The sequence below is a fragment of the Arabidopsis lyrata genome, assembly GCF_000004255.2.
Source record: "Arabidopsis lyrata subsp. lyrata unplaced genomic scaffold ARALYscaffold_4, whole genome shotgun sequence".
In the NCBI taxonomy this organism is placed as follows: domain Eukaryota; kingdom Viridiplantae; phylum Streptophyta; class Magnoliopsida; order Brassicales; family Brassicaceae; genus Arabidopsis; species Arabidopsis lyrata.
In genome coordinates, this window is record NW_003302552.1 from 888,563 (window position 1) to 906,468 (window position 17,906).

The 17,906-nt window shown below is 32.7% G+C and overlaps 3 protein-coding genes across 5 annotated transcripts; 2 read left to right on the forward strand and 1 right to left on the reverse strand.

The window, feature by feature from the left end:
- The first annotated feature begins 896 nt into the window (after nucleotides 1–896).
- Nucleotides 897–6,336, forward strand: LOC9314675 (calmodulin-binding transcription activator 3). 3 transcript variants are annotated; one of them, XM_021027593.1, is made up of 15 exons: nucleotides 897–1,037; nucleotides 1,117–1,294; nucleotides 1,793–1,912; nucleotides 2,044–2,159; nucleotides 2,300–2,388; nucleotides 2,588–2,630; nucleotides 2,727–2,937; nucleotides 3,037–3,147; nucleotides 3,260–3,549; nucleotides 3,672–3,729; nucleotides 3,821–4,185; nucleotides 4,265–4,944; nucleotides 5,030–5,558; nucleotides 5,650–5,967; nucleotides 6,050–6,336. In XM_021027593.1, the coding sequence occupies exons 2-15, from the start codon at nucleotides 1,255–1,257 to the stop codon at nucleotides 6,173–6,175; spliced, it is 3,096 nt and encodes a 1,031-aa protein (XP_020883252.1). In that variant the 5' UTR covers nucleotides 897–1,037; nucleotides 1,117–1,254; the 3' UTR covers nucleotides 6,176–6,336. The 3 variants fall into 3 exon arrangements, with proteins under 3 accessions (XP_020883252.1, XP_020883251.1, XP_020883250.1); XM_021027592.1 differs by having other exon boundaries at nucleotides 903–1,294; XM_021027591.1 differs by having other exon boundaries at nucleotides 973–1,294; nucleotides 3,257–3,549.
- Nucleotides 6,337–6,420: 84 nt separating this feature from the next.
- LOC9314676 (ubiquitin carboxyl-terminal hydrolase 4) lies at nucleotides 6,421–8,544 on the reverse strand. The gene is given in 10 exon segments (XM_021027755.1): nucleotides 6,421–6,659; nucleotides 6,662–6,891; nucleotides 6,985–7,015; nucleotides 7,018–7,105; nucleotides 7,107–7,244; nucleotides 7,337–7,390; nucleotides 7,392–7,439; nucleotides 7,715–7,843; nucleotides 8,081–8,223; nucleotides 8,466–8,544. Coding segments are annotated over 10 exon segments (1,089 nt in total). The 3' UTR covers nucleotides 6,421–6,510.
- A 1,315-nt stretch (nucleotides 8,545–9,859) lies between these two features.
- LOC9316507 lies at nucleotides 9,860–11,115 on the forward strand. The gene has a single exon (XM_021027599.1). It carries the CDS (start codon nucleotides 10,613–10,615, stop codon nucleotides 10,955–10,957), a length of 345 nt encoding a protein of 114 aa, XP_020883258.1. The 5' UTR covers nucleotides 9,860–10,612; the 3' UTR covers nucleotides 10,958–11,115.
- The last annotated feature ends 6,791 nt before the right edge of the window (nucleotides 11,116–17,906 follow it).

Genomic DNA, 17,906 nt, shown 5'->3' on the forward strand with positions numbered 1-17,906 from the left:
ACCGAAACCATAGGAATACCCGAATGGACCATAAATTCATTATCCATTCATCCCGAACAGGTTTTACCCGCACCCGAACGGGTTACCCATATGCCCAGGCCTAGGGCCAAGACCCAACTGACAGACTTTCCAAACAAATGTGTTTTTGTTTCCAGGGAGAATCGAACTCAAGTTTAAGAGTTTCACCCTTTCCCAAAGCTTCTTCTACCAGTAGACCACGGATGCTTGGGCCATGAGAAGTAATTGAGTGCAATTCATACTTATCCGGCCAAGTATTCTATATAAAACAACATTTCTCTTTATGAGAAAAGGATTCATAGATATTCTTCCATTCTCATGCTTTTGCATTCGTTTGGCACTTTGGCTCATCAGTCTCTCTTTGATTTTTTCTATAAACTTGAAAAAATTTCTTTTGACTCGAGATACGATCTCATTCACTTTTCTACTACTTTTTCGATAAAAGAAAACCCAATTTTCCCTAAAGTGCTTACACATTAGAGGACATTGCCAACAACCATTTTCTTTAAATTCTCACTTCTTATTTTTTCTGTTTTTTATAGAAAGTTAAGATACTTTTTTTTTTTGAAAGAGAAGTTTAGATACAAGTTTCACATATATTTTCCACAAATATTCAAAAAATTTCTGAATACCGGGAGCAAAATTTTTGAAGCAAATCAGATATACGATAGTTACAAAAAAAAAAATACAACTTGCTTTATCTAGAATATAGGCTCAGCTTTAATCAGATTCCGTTTGCTAATTTAACCGTATTAAGATTTTTAATGTTTCTCTTCGACAAATTAAAAAAAAAAAGATTTTAATGTTTCTATTTTACAAGATTTTAAAATACTAGAATCACAGTAGAATTAGAAAAAATTATTATAAAGCAGAAGAATATAAAAAATAACCCAATGGATAATTTAATAGTACCAAAAAAAAAATAAGAGAAAAAAGGCAGAGTCCCGGAACTTGCGTCAGAAGAATTTTGACTAGAAAGAAAAAACTTCAATTTCGACGGCCATTTTTTTTCTCTCATCGTACGGATTCATATCTCTCACTACTCAGATGCTTCCTTCTTCACTTTATTTTTAACCCTTTTCGATTTTCGTTTTCCAGCTCTTTGATTCCTCTGTTTCACCAAGTAAACGAAGAAGAAGAAGAAGAAGAAAGTTTTCACCTTTACTCTAAAAGTGTTTCACTTTTCTTTTTTTTTTATGTCTGCTTTGAGTTTCTGAGATCGGAGAAAGGAAATCTATGGCGGAAGCAAGAAGATTTAGCCCAGATAATGAATTAGGTGAAGTGAAAGTTTTCTTCTTTTGGTATATTTCAGATATTTTTTATTTCGATCTATTTAGTTTGTGGGTATTGATTGGTATCATTCATAGTCATCAAAGTTTCAATCTTTATGTGTGGAATCTTTTCAAGATGCCTTTTTTTATCCATTATTGGTCTGAGTGATGATTTGTTCTTGTTCAAGGCTGAATATTCATCACTTACTTATTAGTTTACTTATCCAAGTTGAAAAAAGAATCTAATCTAAATCTTGTTTTTGGTCTTGATCATCATTTTAAGTGGTTTACTTTTACTTATTTACTCTTATTTTCTATGATTGTTATAGGTTGATAATATTTTGGAAATTTTAGTATCTTGTGTTGGTTATACTTTAATTAGCTGCTTCTTGTTTGGAAGTTGACTTTTTAGCTACTTATCTAATGTACCTTAGAGTCTCTTAACAGCCTTTCTTGATGAATGATAATCTTAATTGTAATAATTTTGTGTCTTTTGTCCACAGATGTTGGACAAATACTCTCTGAAGCACGGCATCGATGGCTTCGTCCTCCTGAAATCTGTGAAATTTTACAGAATTACCAAAGATTTCAAATTTCTACTGAGCCACCTACTACACCATCAAGTAAGGGTTTTTTTTATCTTGCTCAGCTCATGTACAGCTCAAGTTTTTTCCTTTATAAACATTCAGTGTAGAATGAAACTCAAAAGGTGTAAGACTGATGATGTTCATGCTAAATCTCTGTCTCTTTTCAGGTGGGTCTGTTTTTATGTTTGATCGAAAGGTGCTCAGATATTTCAGGAAAGACGGTCACAATTGGAGGAAGAAAAAAGATGGAAAGACTGTGAAAGAAGCTCATGAGAGGTTGAAGGTAGTAAATAGAACATTTATTTTACTTTGTAGTTCTTTGGGGAGTATGATCAAAAGAGAATTGCACCTTGTGATTCTTTGATCCGATATGATTGTAATATCATCAAGATGTTGATATCTTGCTCATGAATATCCATGCAGGCGGGAAGCGTTGATGTTCTACATTGTTACTATGCGCATGGACAAGACAATGAAAACTTTCAAAGACGCAGTTACTGGTTGCTTCAGGAGTAAGCTTATTATAGCATTATGACTTTTACATCATTTGCTTGTGATCTTAAACTATTATGATAGATTCCCTTTCTCTCTCTCCTCTTATTTGTTAATTCAACATGAAGTGTATTACCAAATAGTTAATGTGTTCGAAGTTGACAAGAACACAGCACCTTTACTAAGTCTCTTGTTTTTTTTTGTTGGTGACTAATGCAGAGAGCTTTCCCACATAGTTTTTGTCCATTATCTCGAAGTTAAGGTTGGACCCCATCCTGTTAATTGCTAACTACTCTGCCTCACTCGTTTTCTTTCGAGGAAGTTGACATTCTGAGAGTGAAATTTGTAATTGAATCAGGGTAGTAGAGTTTCTACATCTTATAACCGGATGCAAAGGACTGAAGACACTGCTCGGTCTCCTCAAGAAACTGGGGAAGCCTTGACCAGTGAACATGATGGTTATGCTTCTTGCAGCTACAATCAAAATGATCATAGCAATCATTCACAAACTACCGACTCAGCAAGTGTCAATGGTTTTCACTCTCCAGAACTTGAAGATGCTGAATCAGGTGATTCTTCTTTCATACATGATATCACAACTACCTATTGAAGATTCCTTACTTAATTGGTCTCTTATCTTATGCATATTACATATATTCATTCTGCAGCATACAATCAGCATGGAAGTTCTATAGTTCACTCTCATCAAGAATTTCAGCAGCCTGCGATAGGAGGAAGCCTTACTGGGTTTGATCCTTACCATCAAATCTCTTTGACGCGTAAGTTCTTGGTGACCTGGTTTTAGTTCTTTTGTTCTATCCAGTAAAAGCACAAGTTCCAAATAACTATCTGATACCTCCAACGTCATATGGTTTCTTACCTTTTTAGCAGCCAGGGATAGTTATCAAAAAGAGCTTCGCACAATCCCCGTAACTGATTCTTCAATTATGGTAGACAAATGCAAAACTATCAACAGTCCTGGAGTAACAAATGGGTTAAAAAACAGAAAATCCATTGATTCCCAAACCTGGGAAGAGATTCTGGGAAATTGTGGTTCTGGAGTTGAAGCCTTACCTTTGCAGCCTAACAGTGAGCATGAAGTGCTGGACCAAATACTCGAAAGCTACTCTTTTACAATGCAAGATTTTGCCAGTCTACAAGGGTCCATGGTCAAAAGCCAGGTATACACAATTCTGATGGAATCAAGCTCAATTTCTGCATTCCTCTTCCTCGGTTGTGCTGCTGAGTGTTTTCTATGTATTCTTTGAGTATCTGAATACTTTTTCGCTTTCAACATCTGCAGAATCAGGAGTTAAATTCAGGACTTACATCTGATAGTACTGTGTGGTTCCAAGGACAAGGTTTACACTGCACTCAGCTTGTTTTAATATAAGGTTGGAATTTATTTGTACTTAAAAGCCAACTTTCAATTTTTTTTTGTATCAACTACAGATGTTGAGCTAAATGCTATAAGCAATCTAGCTTCGAATGAAAAAGCTCCATATCTATCTACGATGAAACAGCATCTGTTAGACGGTGCATTGGGCGAAGAAGGTTTGAAAAAGATGGACAGTTTCAACCGCTGGATGAGCAAAGAACTTGGCGATGTTGGTGTTATAGCTGATGCAAACGAGTCCTTTACTCAATCAAGTTCGAGAACCTACTGGGAAGAAGTTGAGAGTGAGGATGGGTCCAATGGTCACAACTCTAGGAGGGAGTTAGATGGATATGTTATGAGTCCTTCCCTCTCAAAGGAACAGCTCTTTAGCATCAATGACTTCTCTCCAAGCTGGGCATATGTGGGTTGTGAAGTGGTGGTAAGCACTGTTGATCAATTTATCTTTTCAGGGAGTCATAAGATAGATTTGTTCTTATTTTCTTTTGCAAAAAATTTAGGTTTTTGTCACTGGAAAATTCTTAAAGACTCGGGAGGAGACTGAAATTGGCGAGTGGTCTTGCATGTTTGGGCAAACAGAAGTTCCAGCAGATGTTATATCTAATGGTATTCTCCAATGTGTTGCTCCTATGCATGAGGCTGGAAGAGTTCCGTTTTATGTAACATGTTCCAACAGATTGGCATGCAGTGAAGTGCGTGAATTCGAGTATAAGGTTGCCGAGTCTCAAGTTTTTGATAGAGAAACAGATGATGAGTCTACTATTAACATTCTTGAGGCAAGATTTGTTAAACTGTTGTGCTCGAAATCTGAAAGCTCAAGCCCTGTTTCCGGGAATGACAGTCATTTGTCCCAATTGAGCGAGAAGATCAGTTTACTGCTTTTCGAGAACGATGACCAGTTGGATCAGATGCTCATGAATGAAATCTCCCAAGAAAATATGAAAAACAACCTTTTGCAGGAATTTCTGAAAGAAAGCTTACACTCATGGCTTTTACAAAAGATAGCAGAAGGTGGAAAAGGTCCAAGTGTTTTGGATGAAGGTGGCCAAGGTGTATTACATTTTGCAGCTTCTCTTGGTTACAACTGGGCCTTAGAACCAACAATAATCGCCGGTGTAAGCGTTGATTTCCGCGATGTAAATGGTTGGACCGCACTTCATTGGGCAGCTTTCTTTGGCAGGTGAGTTACTTCTAGTAAGTGTTCACTAATTCATCTTCTTTTTCTTTGACATTTGTAATTGAAACAAAGGTATTTTCGTATTCAGGGAGAGGATAATTGGTTCACTCATAGCTCTTGGTGCTGCTCCTGGAACATTAACTGACCCAAATCCAGATTTCCCATCAGGAAGCACACCTTCCGATCTAGCCTATGCTAATGGTCACAAAGGAATTGCTGGTTATCTCTCAGAATATGCCTTAAGGGCCCATGTTTCTTTGCTCAGTCTAAATGATAACAATGCGGAAACTGTTGAGACCGCTCCTAGCCCATCCAGCTCATCATTGACAGACTCGTTGACAGCTGTACGTAACGCTACACAGGCAGCAGCTCGGATTCATCAGGTTTTCAGGGCCCAGTCTTTCCAGAAGAAGCAACTAAAAGAATTTGGAGATAGAAAGCTTGGAATGTCAGAGGAGCGTGCTCTTTCAATGCTTGCTCCTAAAACACACAAATCAGGACGGGCGCATAGTGATGATTCCGTGCAAGCCGCAGCTATCCGGATTCAGAACAAGTTCCGCGGTTACAAGGGAAGAAAAGACTATTTGATTACCAGACAAAGAATCATCAAAATACAGGTGCGTAATGTTTTGATAAAACCAAACCAAAGTTCTTGATTCGTTTAAGGTATATCAAATTCTTAACGGTTTTAAACTGGCAATGGTGCAGGCTCATGTGAGAGGTTACCAGGTTAGGAAAAACTACAGAAAGATAATTTGGTCAGTGGGGATATTAGAGAAGGTGATATTGCGTTGGAGACGGAAAGGAGCTGGTTTGCGCGGGTTTAAGTCAGAAGCACTTGTTGATAAGATGCAAGACGGAACAGAGAAAGAAGAAGACGATGATTTTTTCAAACAAGGAAGAAAGCAAACAGAGGAAAGGCTACAAAAAGCTCTTGCAAGAGTGAAATCAATGGTTCAATATCCTGAAGCTAGAGATCAATACCGTAGATTGCTAAATGTTGTCAACGACATCCAAGAAAGCAAGGTAACTATACGAATAAACTAACCTTAATCTCCTTAGAATTAACAAAACTGAACAATCTTGATTCTTAACCTTTGGTTTATAGGTCGAAAAGGCTCTTGAAAATTCAGAAGCAACATGTTTTGATGACGATCTGATAGATATTGAAGCATTGTTGGAAGATGATGACACATTGATGTTGCCTATGTCCTCATCTATGTGGACCAGTTAAACCACTCCCAAGCTTTATTGTGTGATATTGTGTCACAGTTTTATTGACTCATTAAACTTGTAAATTCTTATGTAATCACTCTTCTCATATTCTGTAACTGCATTCATTACTCTAATTTAAATGATATATTTGAAACATAAATCAAACTTATATAACCAAAATAGTAACCTTGTAGTTAAAACTGTACATGGTTGATTTCATTAAGTATACAAACTTTCTGTCTTTTAGCGTTAAAGGAAACTTGACTTTTTCTTTGCAAGTCACAAAATAGCTTGGAAGAGAGACACGAGAGGAGAGAGGTTATGTTCTTGTCAAATGACTAAAAGCCCTTTTCTCTATCTTGTTCCAAGGCTCTCGTATAACAAGATGTAGCCATGATCAGTATTGCTTGAGTACTCTTGCGATGAACCGAAGAACGTTTGGACAGCAGATTCTTCAATCATTTCAACAGTCTCATCATCAAAGAAGAGCCAATGGTTATGTGATGACCATGGTTGGGTCCACTTCCGACATGCACCACGACTGCGAAGAGAGAGTACTCAATGTCCACATATTCATCCACTGTGTTGCTGAGTTTCAGTTCCAGAGGGAAGACGACTCTGTACGATAGCTTCTTGTAGCGGCCCAACTGTTGGATATATTTAAACCGTTTCAGATGTATAACTAAGATGTGTGGCGGTTTCTTGATCTTCATTCTCTTCTGCGCTTCTTGTAAACTGCACAAAATAGAATAAAACAGTTTCAGTCAGGAAACCGAAAGAACTTGTACGGTATTTTGAACGATGCAATGCGGGAACAGTATTTTTTACCTGCAGCATTTATCACAGCAAAATTTGTCAAAAATGAAAAGCCAAAAATGCACTGATATATGCCATTTATGATAAAGCACCTTGCCTGAAAAATCTTGTGCACCCAAGTAACAATTGGCTCTTAATTTATGAACACCATTTGCCTGGGGAGCTTTCAGTCAATTTGCAATCTTTTCATTGTCCGTTTTTGTAGCTTGCGTCTCTTTCTCTAAGATCTCAACAAGTTCATTAAGCAAATAATTCAGGAACTCATGTGCATCCTGCATGAGAATAGTAACATACAAAAACATATATTACTTCTCTTACAATTTGATTATCCTCATATAAGAAGATATACAGTTACGCAAAATACCTGATGCATATAACTCCGGAAAAGCTCATTCTGCATCTTCAACCTCTGTACAAAGCTAGCGCTTGGGAGCAATAACTCCAGTTTTCTTCTTCTGGGAACTTATCTATGTGGAAAAGGAGCAATAAAATTAGCAGACTTAATGTGACGCTTCTTTGAATAAGTGAGCATCTCCGCGATTATCAAGTAGAAGATGACACAAAGAAGTGATGAACATTAAGCAAACACAGCTGCAAAGCCATAGTTTCAACACTGGCCAAGTAAAACAAAGCAAACCAGCATGTGTAACAATAACCAAGCAGTATAGACTTCTCAAAAGGAAACTAGTACCCAAAATGTGATGTGCCACAATAAAAAATGATATTGAAAGATGAGAATAACCTGCGAAAACAAGTCTGCCAAGCAGGTCAAGAGATTCTCCTGAGCATCAGCTTGATCATTTGCATAATGTTGAAGCAATAGTTCACGAATCCTGGAAACTCTTGCACAAACATAGAATGTAAAACAGACCTAAGATCAACAAACTTTTCATTTAGGCTATATAGTATAAGCTACCATATCTTAAAAACTGATGATGCACATGGTTCTTCTGTACAGGTTAGCCCCTCTAGGACTAGAAGAAGTCTCTACATTTACTTCAAAATGAAACCTTTTGTCAGTAAATCGAATTCACAAGATACATAGAAAATTCCCATTCCTCAGAGCTAATCACTAACTACGCATTTTTCAATAGAAGGAGAAGGAGACCTGCAAAACACTGTTACAGTAACAAGTGTTGCCGAAATTTTCGAATCCTAAGTATCGTTCTCCTTCCGGGAACTGGTCGCCCAGAGCTTTCTCGAGTTTGGACCCCAAAGTGTTGAAAATTGGCGAAGAAGAATTAACGGAAACTTGTGTTGAGTATTTTTTAATTTAACATTAATATATTATATGCTACTTAAATAAAATTATCCTCTATATTTTAATCTAAAATATTTTCAAATTAAATAAGTTTGGCTGTTATGAATTTATAAAGTGAAGGAAAAAAGATATTTAGCTACATGAAGTATAACGGAATACATGGCTACACATGCCAAGTTTAGAAATTTACAACCAACTACACGAACTAAATGTATTGCATGCCCACATATACCAACTATATGACGACATGTAGTCAACATCACGAACATCTTATTCCGGTACACTAATCGTTGAAATCCGGCGTTGACCATCGTTGACCGGCATTGACCAACAAAAATATGCAAAAAAATTATTTTTATTTATTTTAATATTAAAAACAAAACTAATACATATTAAATTCAAAATAAAGATATTTTGTATATATATTTAATATATTGATTATTATAATTAGTTAGTTTTTTCAATTTAAAAACTAAAATAAAAGTGAAATAAAAATAATTAAGCGAATTACTTATTTGTACATTGTCAATAAAAAACATTAACTTCTTATTTTACAAATGCTTTTGCTAAAATCAACATCGTTAGATTTTCTATTTTCTATATATTAAAAAGAAACATTGCGAATTTTTTTGTTATTTACGCGTTATTACGAGAATTTGTTTTAATAATTTTAATTACAAAAATTTAACAATATATTAAATTTAGACTAAAGAATATATAAAATTTTCTATATATCTTTTTTATGTATTATGATTTTGATTTTAGCAAAAAAACTTTATATATTTTTACCATGCAAAATTTAGACTAAAGAGTCATATACCCAATTTTTTGTAATAGATTTTATTTATTTCGCTTTTAGTTTAGTTTTGAAATTGAAAAAATTAACTAATTATTATTATCATACAAAATATATATATTTTAAAAATATAGAATGTGTTTTTTTATTATTATTATACAACACCATAACCGATTCTATAGAATAATTCTTTTTAAAAACATTTAAAATAAATAAAAATATATATTTTTGAATATTTTTATTGGTCAATACCGGTCAACGATGGTCAATGCCGAATTTTGATGATTAGTGTACCGGAATAAAATGTTCGTGATGTTGACTATATGTCGTCATATAGTTGGTATATGTGGGCATGCAATACATTTAGTTCGTGTAGTTGGTTGTACATTTTTAAACTTGGCATGTGTAGTCATGTATTCTGTTATACTTCGTGTAGCTGACTATCTTTTTTCCTAAAGTGAATTGAAATTTGGAAGAGATTTGATTTATTCAAAGCTGCCTAATTTGTCAAATCAATTTTCTTTCATGGTATTGTTGCTTCAAGAAAAATAATTTCATTTAGCTCACAATTGTTAATTATGCATATATAAAATATTATAAGAAAAATATCTGTTGGAATTGGATAATTTTTTTTTTTTTTATAATTAACTAACCTTAATTTATCTACTTAGTTTCTCCTTTTTCAAAATCATATTTTTGTCTTCAGGTATTTTGGCTGTAATGTTATGGAATAATAATAAACTTTTCCTAACCCACAGCTAAATAAAACTAGATGACAAAAAAACCATTAAAACTATTATAATTCAGTGATAAGAATTTTTAGAGGGGGCAATGTCAATTATTCTTTGGATGTGGTTATTCTGCACAATCAAAATAAATATTTGGTGTAATTTGTTAAATAATATAGTATCAAGGTGGATATGTGTACAATACACATCATTGAGGACAAAATTCCAAATGTTTACATTTTCTTTGTTATGAGCAACCGTTTTATTCCGATTTTAAACCTTCCCGTTGAACGTAGTTGTCGCCACCCTAATGTTTTCACGAGCCAAAGCCTAGATTCACAAAAAAACTAAATACCATTTTTTTTGTGTGGTCATCAAGTATTCGAGTGAGATCAATTTGTGTGTATGTTTCATTACGCTATAGTTTGAATAGGTTAATAGACCACTACGATGATCAGTCGATGACGTGGGCTCGAGAAGATTAGTATTACTACTTTCAATCTGCAAATGGTCTTCTCTTCAACTTTGAGAGAGTGTCACGAGAATGTTGTTAGTTCATATTGTTTTTCGTTCCATGTATTTGACATTGTATTTTCAATTTTTTGTCAACCAAAGTATTTGACGACATTTAAAATTCAATTCAGACGGTTTGATTTTTTGAACATTTCACGTGATATCTTTTGGTGATGAATTCAGGGGAGAAGCCAGAGAAACCACACGTCCGTACATGCCTATATATAGTAAGGTCATTAGCCACACGTACCTACTCATCAAACAAGAAGTCGAACTCAAAAGGTTCCAAGAAAATACTAACAAAGCAAACTACATTTTAAGATCACTTTCTCATTTAATTGCATGGGTTCGATGGAGGCTTTAGCGATGGCGGGAGTGGATTATCAAGAATGGGGACTTTGTATTGAAGAATGGGAGCTTCAAGAATCTGTAGTTCCGCCCCATTTGATTGCTGATGATTTTGAAGAAGAAGAACTTCGAGACAAAGATGATGATGATGATGATGATGATAGAGGTTTAGATGGCTTAGCGGTTAAAGAATCTGTCACTTGTGACATTAGAGCTTCGGTTGGGAAATTGATTGAGCAATCTATCTCACATATGATTGTTCACCTCAAACAGCTTAAGTTCTTAACACTTCTTCTTGAGAACTTTTTGTTTAGCCATGTTCTTGATTTTCTTTTGTAATTGTCTTCACAAGTCCTTTTTTTGGGGGGGGTTGTCAACCGGTTTAAGAGTTTTGTTTTCATAAAAGAGTACCGAGTTAAATGTAATGTAAGTATTTTATTTGTTCGTCACAAAAAAATGTACTGTAAGTACTAGTATTCATGAGTTTTGTTATATTATAGAGATTCAAGTAAACCTAACGTATGAATCTTGTTTGGCATTATTTGTTCTATAAGAAAGCTCAAAATCAATACCAAATAGAACAAACGAAATATCGAATCGGAATCTGAAATCTCTTTCAATAATTGTAAAACCCGAAAAGAAGGTTCCGGAAAAAAAGAAAAGAAAGATCAAAGCAAACCCGAATTATCAACCATATAAAATTATATACTATGTTATAATTTTACAAAGATATCTTGACTCTTAAAAATTGAGTTCTATTTAACATTAATTTGGATTAGGGCCATATTATGTGTGTTATATGCTTTCACGTTTAATTATTACATTTAAGCGCACAAAAGGGAAAAGTCTCGTTTTCACGTTCCACATCATTGAAACGAAACGATTAAAAAATACTTTTCGTGTCTTTAATATTCACGTGAATCTTGACGTTGGTGTTAGTATGAAGGGTTTCTATTATAGTATATGAGAACACACCATGACGTTTGCATCAATACGTAATATCTTACGCATATGAAATTGGTACCATTTTACATTTAAAATCTTGTGTTCCACATTGAATATTAGTTTTGTGATCGGATTTAAATTCACCTAAATCGATAATCAATAGGATGGATAAATCGATAAGAAGAAAACTTGTTTGCCAATGAGTAATAGGCAAAACAATTTCAACAATTGGGTTACAGATCATGTTTCTGTCTACGAAATATGTCATTTACTCATTTATATGCTCCATAAACGATTTTTCACAATCCAAAGTTGTTTTAGCTCTTCAATTTGATATTTTTGGAAACATTTAAATTATATATTTGGATAAGCTGATAAATGGAAAGAAAAATATGAAAGAATATGAAAGAAATATGAAAAAAAAAACCATATGAAAGAAATAGATGAAAGATGGTATGTATTATTAAAAGAATGATCAAACGAGTTGGTATGTATCATCCGAAGAATGATCAAAGGACTTTCGGACAACCAACCAATGTCAAGAACTATGATCTTATAATATAACACAAAGCTATAAATTAACAGAAAACATTGTATATCAACAAAAGTAACTAAAACCAAAATTTATATTGTCCGTTTAAAAATATTCCTTTCGTGAAAACTTACAGATTGAATAAATAAATGGGAATAGACAAAATGTGCAAGATCCCATTTGTTAAAAGATTATACTAAACTAAAAAGTTTTCTTTTTAAAAGAAAAAAAGGTTGACCCACATTATCTTGTAACATTAAAACAAATATACGAAATACAATTATTTATTTATGTTTTCATGAAACTTTTTTTATTGTTAAATTCAAAATAATCTTATTATGTTAAAATTATGTCAACTAAATAAAATTTTTAAAAAATTTAATTAATAACTTTAGGATCTAAACTTGCTTTGGACTAGAACTTTGTTTGTGTTGTGAACTGACTCTTTCATTAATAGCAAAATATATATATACAAGGCTAATAGCAGGATACATAGAATAAGGTAAAACCCTAATGGACCAGTTATGGAGTACATCCATATGGTTTATAACACTTTGGACTATTTTGGAGAAATAGTTTTTTTTTTTTTTTTTTCTTTATGGCCGGTATTGGAACTTTTAATTTTCAAGGTGATTTCCCTTTATGTAGCCAACTAGTATGACTTTTAAGCTATTGACGATGTTGAATACAAAATTTGTTCTAATTAAAATCAGAATTTGAAATTCATTGGAAACAAAAGTAAGATAATTAAACTCTATCTTATTTATGACTTTTTTTAAAAAAACATTTTATGAATTTTTTTTTTAAATAACTAGCTAAAAAGGTGAATATTAGGGGAAGTGAACAAGATTCATTTTCGTATGGAAATTTATATCCTTACAAACAGAAAATCTAAAAGCTATCCATTGTTGTTGGTGAGATCGAACTTCGGCCACATTTTCCTATGGAAGCCCATCTTGAAATCGAACTCAATAATGTAACAAATGGGTCGCTGCCAAAAAAAGAAGACAGATTTGGTATGAAATAAAAATAGTGAAATCTGAATTTTCGTTTTTGGTAAAGAAATAGTGGAATGTGATAGGTGAGCTATGGTAGTTGGAACACGTTTACTTCATTCTTACGTACGTATATACAAAGACAATTATATCCAGTTATCTACTATGGTTGTTGCCTAAGCTCTAAAGCATCTCACAATCGCATAAAGACAATTGTATCTACTATTGTTCCCATATATGCACCTTTTTATCAAATCCTAATACGAGTGGATGATTTATGCTATCTTTATGTCGTTGTGGATGTTGAAATCTGGTTATGGTGACTATAAATGGTGAAAGAACAAATTGGAATCAAAGCTTTTCGTTGATTAGCACAAAATCGAACAAAAAGAGCTCAAAATATGTTGAAAATGTTATTTGTCATGAATTACATTTTGATTACTAAAATGGAATGCTCAGAAAAGTATTTTTTTCATTAATATCATCAAAGGTTAGAATTGTAACCTCTCTAGCTCCATATCCGTTCTTTATTTAATTTCGAGATTCGACTGTTTTGTACGGGTGCAACGGTTTTCAAGTGCTATGGCTTCCTCGCCAGTTCGTATGGGCTTTACTCTTCACTTGTCTTTGATGCTAATGGACTTTTATTCTGTCAGATGTGTGCAAAACCGTACACCAACAATATGCCCTCCAGTTTTGCTAACTGTTATGCTCGGAAAACTAATTATTGCTTAGCTGAAATCATATCTCATCAAATATTTGTATCCTGCAAATCCATATCTCGTCAAACTAGCTGAAAATGATTAGAATTCTGACAGAAGTTCGACAATGTGCACATGCTTCTCGAGACATATTTCTATAGAAGAGTCATTTCCACTAACTTCATGTGCTTTTATTTCGTAACGTATGTCTTTCAAAGTCTGTGAAGGTAAATCACTCTATGCTTCACTTGTTCGGTCTCGCTACGAATTGTTTTTAGAATTTGATTAGTGCTTAAGAACTAAGATTAAGTTGCTTACACAACAACAACAATAATAGCTTAAATCATTATTGGGCGACATGCTCTGTTCTAAATCCTTATCAACCTTATAATTCCTTTGTCGGAGTTGGAGATAACAAAATTCCCAATTTGCCTTTAGTCCATAACTTGAAACTGCCAGCAAGGCGAGCATGTGGCAGAATTCTTTTTTATGTGAGGGAATAACTTTTTTGTTTATCAAAAGTGTTTTTGGGATAAATTAGATTATTTCTACAGTAAATAAAATTATTTACTAATCACGTGCCATATCTTTGAACCTTGGTAGGTTGGTACTTGGTAGGTACGTAAAAAACCTAGTATATTATTTAATTTCATAAGTTGGACTGTTTGGTTTTAAACCTCGTTTTGCTGATCTGGCCGATTAGCACAATGTTTGTAAACGTAAGATATCGTGTTACGATATTAGGATTTGAATACAATTAATACTCTATAAATTTGCGGCTCGAAAGGTCAAACGAAATTCGCCATAAAAATTTGTTATCAAAAAAAAAAAAACTAGGAACTAGATTAGCTAGGTGGCTGACTAAGCCAATTTCATAACATTCATAATTGCAATGCAATCTTCGTTTTGCTTTTCTTAGTTAAACATGCGCACCCACCATATATTGGGCTATTAAACGATAATCATGCACATGTGTATCATGTATGGACCATGATGTGTACTCGATGTTGGGTATTTATCTATCAATATGTATAGACCAGCATTAATGCATGCATGTAGTTAGGTTTTTATAATTATAATAGCTACTGCGGTTTGATCAACGATGGTTGTTTACTTGTTTAGTGGTTTATGAGTGAGTTATTTGGAGTTAGGAACTAGAGTTTGAATCCTCCATATAAAAAGTTTAAGAGACTAGATTTTGTATCCGCGCGTTGCGCGGGATTTTAATTTAAAATTTCTTCTATTAATATAAATTTTGAGCATAAAATCTAATCATTAAAATTTAAAAGATAATTTTTTGAGCATAAATATAATAATTCAAATTTTAAAAGATAAATCTATATAAACACTAAACTTATTTTACCAAGCGATATATAAAATATATATTATCGACGATAATATTTCTTTGACAAATAAATAATTTGATATATATCACGTGGTAACAAAGATCACTTAAGAAATTCGCGGAAAGAATAAACGGTATCAACACTCTAAAAGAGTTTCTTTCTTATTCATATTCCATGAAGGTATTTCTTAAAAGTTTTGATATTAATTATCGACTGTTGACCTAATTGTAGATATTATTTATGATTAAACGTTGATACGAACATAACATCATTCCATATAATATATGAATATACTGAGTTTCATGAACATTATTTAGTGTAAAGGAACATCTATAATATCATGTTACTATAACCGGTTTAGCGAGCTTGATTTACCCATCAAAGCTAGTGCAACAATAAGAGAATTCCCGACTAAGTCATCAATGTGCCTATCTTATTTTACTTTCCATGATTACATGGCCAAACGGTTAAACTCAACTGTGAATCTAATAATTTGTTTAATAATAATGTATGTCATGTATTTTCTAAGAACTCATTCGTTTCACACAATGAATGAGATCTCAAAGATACATTAGTCATGTGCATTATCTTTTTAAGTTTTAGAAATTTATTTTCAAACTCTTTTAACTACCAGTTCTTTCGTCATCTTCTATGATGCAATCGTTGCCTCTCGACACCTACTTTCTTTTCACCTTCTATTGACTTACACATAATATATATTGGACTGTGAATTGATTTTCAAGACTATTAATGAGAGGATAACGATTTGTGTTTCTTTAGCAATTAGTTACAAATTTGTGTAATAATATTTTGTATATACATTGAGTCAAAAAAAATAAATTCAAAAAGATATTTTAGAGATCGTAGGGATACGAGGAAGAATAAATTTTTTTAATTTTTGTTTTTTTTTGTCGTAAAATGGTTTTAAAAAATAAAAAAATAAAAGAGTAGAATTTGAGACTTAAGACAGGTGTCAAATGGAGATAATGGAGAGAGTTGCAGTTATTTGGAAAGTGATTTGTGACTTATTATAATAGGATTATTATATTTTATTATTTTGTAACTAATTTAAAAAATTGTACATATTTTTTACTCTATTTAAAGTATTATTTATCCAAACTTTTGGATGACATTTTATTAATTGATTTTTTAAAAATTATCAGAAAAGCCACATTTTTAAACTTAGCAATAGACCTCTCCAGTCATAGGCACAACACTTTGTGGATAATTATAATGTACATGTTTCATTTCTCAATTGTCGTGTGATTATTATCCAGAAGTGAAGAAGTAAGACCATGATTATTGGTAGGTTTCTTAGCCAAATCTTAAGTATTAAAAAGTATTTAATTAAATGACAAATGGTAAGATTGGTAAGAAAAGTTTCTTAGCTAAGAGTCAAAACATGTTTGTAAGAGGTAAATCTTAAGATTTTAATACTAAAAATTTACTAAGAGCCATTGTTAAGAAACCCTTGATAATCATGAGCATCAGTATCAGTAAAAAACCTATTGGGTATCTTAAAGTATTTTATTTATTTCGATTATTTATTTAATTTTTAAATCATAAACAAAAATTAAACCAATTAAATAGTGATAATTGTCAAAAATGTATGTTAAAAGTTCAGAATGGTTTCTCAAATAAGTTCATAAAAGTTTCTCAAATGAGAAACGTCTCTCTTCATTTTTAACTATATTTATTTATTTTAATAATGAGAAATCCATAAAGAACATATTTGATGGAGATGGTCTAAGGGCATCATCAATGGGGGATCATGTGAGGGTGTTCTTATAGAGAATATAATGTTAAAATAATGTAAGATCATGTGTTTAGATCTTTTGTTTAGAAGTTGATTAGTGGAAGAACATGTGTAAGATCTTAAGACTTAATAATATAATAATCTAAATTAAATTAAGATTTTACAATTATTAAAACATTTAAAAATAACATATAAATTGCAAATGCCAAATTTATGAAAAACTGAAAATAAAAGTGAAAATACAATACTAAATATTTATGAAAAAAACATTAAAAATATAAATAACAATAAACAAACAAACATATTACTTAATAAAAGCACAAAAACATTTTATCTAATTAATACATAGTTTATTATCCAAATTTATTCCAAATATGTTGAATATTCCAACCAATGCCCAAATGCCACGTCACCCCGCAACACCCACAAGAACAGATCCAGGTCAAGAGCCCAGTTCCTGATCTTAAGCCCATTGACCCATTTTTTTGGATTTAAATAATGCTTAGATCAGGGGGATGATCCCCCAATGCAGATGGTCTAAGCGGACTCAGATCATCTCCATCAGTAGACATGATGAGAGTTTCTCAAAAAAATTTTTTTATCTAATTAAACTATTTGTTTTTTATTTTTTTAATAATTCAACCAATAAATTTGTGACATGTGCGAAGAAACGTTTCTCAGAGTTTCTGGACAGAAAAACTGTCTCTCTCTTCATTTATTACTTTTATTATTACTCCCTCCGTTTCGTTTTAGTTGTTGTTTTAGGACTTAAATTTTGTTTCGTAATAGTTGTCGTTTTAGGTTTTCAATGCAAATGTTTGGTAAAAATTTCAGTATTATCCCTATTATTTTAATATTTTAGCCAATGAAAAAACTTTAAATGAAAACAAAAATGAAACAGAGGGAGTAATAAATTTGGGCCAGAAACTATCGTCCATGTCATCGATGGAGGTGCAGGTGCTCTCATACTCGTTCCATATATTATCCATCACGTGGAACTCATGATTTTTTTG